At 38.7% G+C, this 4575-nt stretch overlaps 1 protein-coding gene across 1 annotated transcript in view; it reads left to right on the top strand.

Annotated features, from left to right (window-relative positions):
* The window catches only part of LOC119414321, a 9454-nt gene extending 7085 nt beyond the window's left edge, over positions 1-2369 (top strand). Inside the window, exons 3-4 of the mRNA XM_037681415.1 lie at positions 292-501; positions 2359-2369. Coding sequence (XP_037537343.1) covers positions 292-501; positions 2359-2369 — 221 coding nt within the window. The remainder of the gene's footprint in view (positions 1-291; positions 502-2358) is intronic.
* The last annotated feature ends 2206 nt before the right edge of the window (positions 2370-4575 follow it).

The following is a 4575-nucleotide window of genomic DNA, read 5'->3' as shown; positions in this document are numbered from 1 at the left end:
ATATATATATATATAAACTGAGGACCTGACTTAACTTTGTTGTATTTTTTACCTGGATTACTGAGCATGAACTTTGATCAGATCTGAGCATTAAGACCTGTAGTGTGAACTTGCATAAATCCAGACTAGCATATTGTTCAGGTTACGTAATGCCAGAATTAGGAATTTTAAAAGACTTTCCTCCAGTTGTTATTTATTGTGTCATTGTTCATTTATGGAGTTAAAAAAAACCTACATTTTAAATATATACCCGTTATTCAACTTTTTTGTTTTGTCATTTTGTCGTTTCAGACCTCCAACAGGAACCGTTCCACAAGAAAGAACTGATCCTCACAGACCAGCAGCTCTGCAACCAGGAGAGGAACTCCAGCCTGGACCAGGAGGAACCAGAACTTCCACAGATTAAAGAAGAGCAGGAGTTCTGCACCAATCAGGAGGAAGATCAGCTCCAGCTGAAGCAGGAAGCTGATCCGTTTATGGTGATTGCTTTGTATGAAGAAGGTGAACCAGAACCAGACGGGGAGCATCTCATCTGTGAGAGTTCTGCTGGACCTGAGGACCATGATCAGGATTCAGGCTCAATCGAAAATACAGAGCACTCACCAAAAACTGATCACACAGACAGTCGTCATGGTAACAAAGCAGACCAACCTGCAACATCTGCAGGTTGTTCTTGTCAAATCTGTGGAGAAACTTTTATATACAATTCCTGTCTGATCCGACATATCAAGGTCCACAAAGTTCGGAGCCAGAACTCTGACACACCACACTACTGTTGTCCCACCTGTGATAAAAACTTCCTTTTTTATAGTAAGTTAGTCATCCACATGAGAACCCACACAGGTGAGAAGCCTTTTTTGTGCAAAATTTGTGGAAAAACTTTCAGTAGAAAAAGAAGCAATGACATCCATATGATGACCCACACAGGGGAGAGGCCGTATGTTTGTCAAACCTGTGGGAAAACTTTTATTTACTCTACAAATCTGAGAATGCACATAAAAAGGCACACAGGTGAGAAGCCTTTTTCTTGCGCAGTTTGTGGAAAAGGATTTAGTGACAAATTAGACTGTAAAAGACACCTGATGATCCACACGGGAGAGAAACCATATTTTTGTACAACCTGTGGAAAACGTTTTAAACGGACTACTCATGTGAAAACTCACATGAAAGTGCACACTCGCTGAGCTGACAGTTATTGGGTTTTATTCAAATTTAATTTACTCGTTAACTTGTTGCTGCATCTGAATGGATAAATTATCAGTTATCCTTCAGTCGTCATGCTGAAGGAAGTTTAACAACGTCATCATTTTTTATATGTTTATGTCTTAAATAATAAAAAGCAACTTTGCAGCAGATCTTTATGCACTCTTGGAACTATTTTACAAGTACAGTAGTCCCTCACTACTTCGCAGTTCGTTTATCGTGGACTCACTCTATTGCGGTTTTTCAAAATAAGATTGGACATGACACACAATTGGCTGAATGATGGATGAGCTGCACGATCGATATGGAATTTTTATTTAAATAAATTATTTTAAATTATTTAGCACCTCCTTCACCTTTGTGCAACCCATACTGCAGGATAAGTTTCCTGCTGCAGCTGATCAGCTGTTCAGCACGCATAGAAGTGGGCGTGGCCTAGAGCGCTTGCAGGTGGCAAAGAGCAGACAAGGCATGGAACTGAAATCATGATCTGTTCTTTTAGAGCGTTTAAAGTTTAGAAACATTGTTTAGAATATTGCAAGAGTGTGGCGAGGGTTTAAAATTCCTTTATTTATTCATATATATATATATATATATATAATAAAAAATAAACTACTATTCCTACTTCGCAGTTTTTCGCTTACCGCAGGTCTTCAGGGTACAAATCCCCCGCCATAAATGAGGGACTACTGTAAATCCAAAAAGTAGTTGAGCACAGATGCAGTTCATCAGGTTTTTTATTTATTTATCATTTATTAACAAGACATATTTTTTTGTTTACAAATGTAAGGGCCAAAATGACATATGTGTTGTTTAGCTGTTATGGTTGTACAGGTGTTCAGATTTGACCTATCCTTCAGGTAATTGCATGAGGGGCATGGTCACATGTAGCTGATCAGGTTCTTGGGGCCAGGTGCTGGGTTAACAGGTATTTTGTAAAAAAAAAAATTGTTGAGGCACAGTTTGGTGGATGGCAAAAGTCATTGTGTTAGTTTTAAAATAAATACGTAAAACACAAGTTGGACTCGGCGTGACTCATTGGAGCAGAGAAAAACCTACTCAGCCGGCAGCAACTTTATTTTGTGGATCGAAGTTGATACAACAAACAACTTGACCATTTTCATTTTTAAGCATCTCTCTGTTTTGTCCGTGCAGGAACTGTATAAATGTTTTATTTTAGGGTTTAATGAAGATGTAACTGGACTTTTCTTCTTCTTCTGTCCTTGATGTCTGTGAATGCACCCAGTATTCATTGGTTAACTGGACATCATTAACTTCACGCAGACTCTCCCACTGGTACATTTCCATCTTTAAATCACTTCTTGTTCTGCTGCCTTCATACATCTCCTCCTACATGTCTCTGTGTGAGTGCAGCTACAGCGTGCGCTCTCAGGACATCATTACCTGCAGTGTTCCCTCAGTGAGGACTGAACTAGACAAAAGGACCTTCTCCTACTCCGCTCCTGTTTCCTGGAATGTCTTGTAAAAAGACCTGAAGCTCTCGACCTTTGACCTCTCGGGTATTTTAAACAACTGCAAAGTTCATGGCAACAACCCAACGCAGACATGTTCCTGTTTTTAGTTTTTAACATCATTTTGTAATATAGCTGGTTTTTTTGTTGTTGTTGTTTGCATCTGAGGAGGGAGCGTGCCAAAGAAACCATCTTAACACCAACATAACTGGTTTGTTCCACTTTGGAGTAAGCTGTTGGGAGAAGAATCAGTTTTGTGTTGTGTGTTTCCTTGACTGATGAAGCCTTCTGGATGGAAGGTGAAACGTGTCGGCAAAAAAAGAAACTGTCCAGATGACCTGTCTGAAAATTGTTGGATTGTATACCTGGATTATTGAGCATGGACTTTTTTGTTTTTATATCTTTTTTTTTCTGTTTACTTTTTATTTTATATTCTTTTTATATGATTTCCTGTTGTTTGTACCTCGTCTGTGTTCTTTGTTAAATCAGGTCTCTCTTAATGATTCCTCGAGGCTCAATGAGACCAACCTGTAGAAATAAAGGTTGGATGAATGAATGAATCTACACAACCATAGAAATGCATTTTATTTCTGTTTTTAAGAATGTCTTTCTTTGATTTAAACCCTTATCATCTTCCGTCAGCTCGACTTTTCTTTTAAGTTTTTACACAATCTGTTTTATTTGCGATTTTTTTTTTCAGGTTCTAAGGTTAACTAAAGCTCCTAAACTATTGAATGTTTTATTGTGTAGATAAGTTATATGTTAGATACATTTAAAAACAGGCATGCAAAGTTATAAAGACTGGACAAAGGTCCCCACTAAGAAACGAAATCAGCACAATATTTGTCTCGTATTGATGTGTAGTGTAACTTGTCCTTCAACATTGTTTTAATTCAACCAAGTTGCTGTAAGAAGGCCAAACACTGAACTTTTCAGCCATATTTGTTTACCCATACAGACCTGCCTGATGCTGGTCTATGGGACTCAAGCTTCCACTTGGTTTTCAGCGGATTCAGTCGAGTGTTTATATGGAGTGTGGGTATATTGGTAGAAGGATGTTGGAAATGCAGCTGCCAGGAAAAGACAAAGATGAGACATGTGGATGCAGTTAGAGAGGACATGGAGGGAGTTGGAGAGAGGACAGAGAGGTGGAGAAAGATGACTCACTGTGGAGACCCTGAAGAGGGAAACGGTGAAAAGAAGTTTATATCGAGTGTGAACCTGCATTTCAATATATGTAAAATAAATCTGCTGTAAGCACTAGTTCATAATAACGTGATGATCGATTAATTCAATTCAGTTTATTTATATGCAGGCATGTTTATATTTATTATTTGTGTATATTTATTTATAATCTTATAATCTAGCTGTTTTTATTACTATTTTTGCTATCTTATTTTTTAAAAAAATTAATCTGTATGCCTTTTTATATTTGTCCATTGTTGTCATCATTCTTTGTTAAAATCAGGACTCTCTTGTAAATGAGTCCTCGAGGCTCAATGAGACTAACCTGTTTAAATAAAGGTTGAATGAATAAAGCACCAAATCACAACAAGTTGTCTCAGGGACTTTACAGGAACATTCACATAAAAAGTAAAGTTCTCTATCCAAGGAATCCAGCAGACAAGTTGAATCTTGGCTTCGTTGCAGTCTCCCATCCTGAGCAAGCACAGTGGAGACAGTGGAAAGAAAAACTCCCTTTAACAGGAAGAAACCTCCAGCAGAACCAGCTCAGGACAAGAGGCCACCTGCTTTGACCGGCTGGTTGAGAGGACAGGGAGGAGAGACAGACGAACACAGAATGGTAGGTCCAGGTGTAGGTCCAGGTCCAGGTGTAGGTCCAGGTCCAGATGTAGGTCCAGGTCCAGATATAGGTCCAGGTCCAGATGTAGGTCCAGGT

Source organism: Nematolebias whitei, chromosome 9 (genome assembly GCF_014905685.2).
Source record: "Nematolebias whitei isolate Nwh7 chromosome 9, NemWhi1, whole genome shotgun sequence".
Lineage (NCBI taxonomy): Eukaryota > Metazoa > Chordata > Actinopteri > Cyprinodontiformes > Rivulidae > Nematolebias > Nematolebias whitei.
Note: the sequence above shows the minus strand (reverse complement) of the source record. Positions and strands in the feature narration are given on the sequence as shown.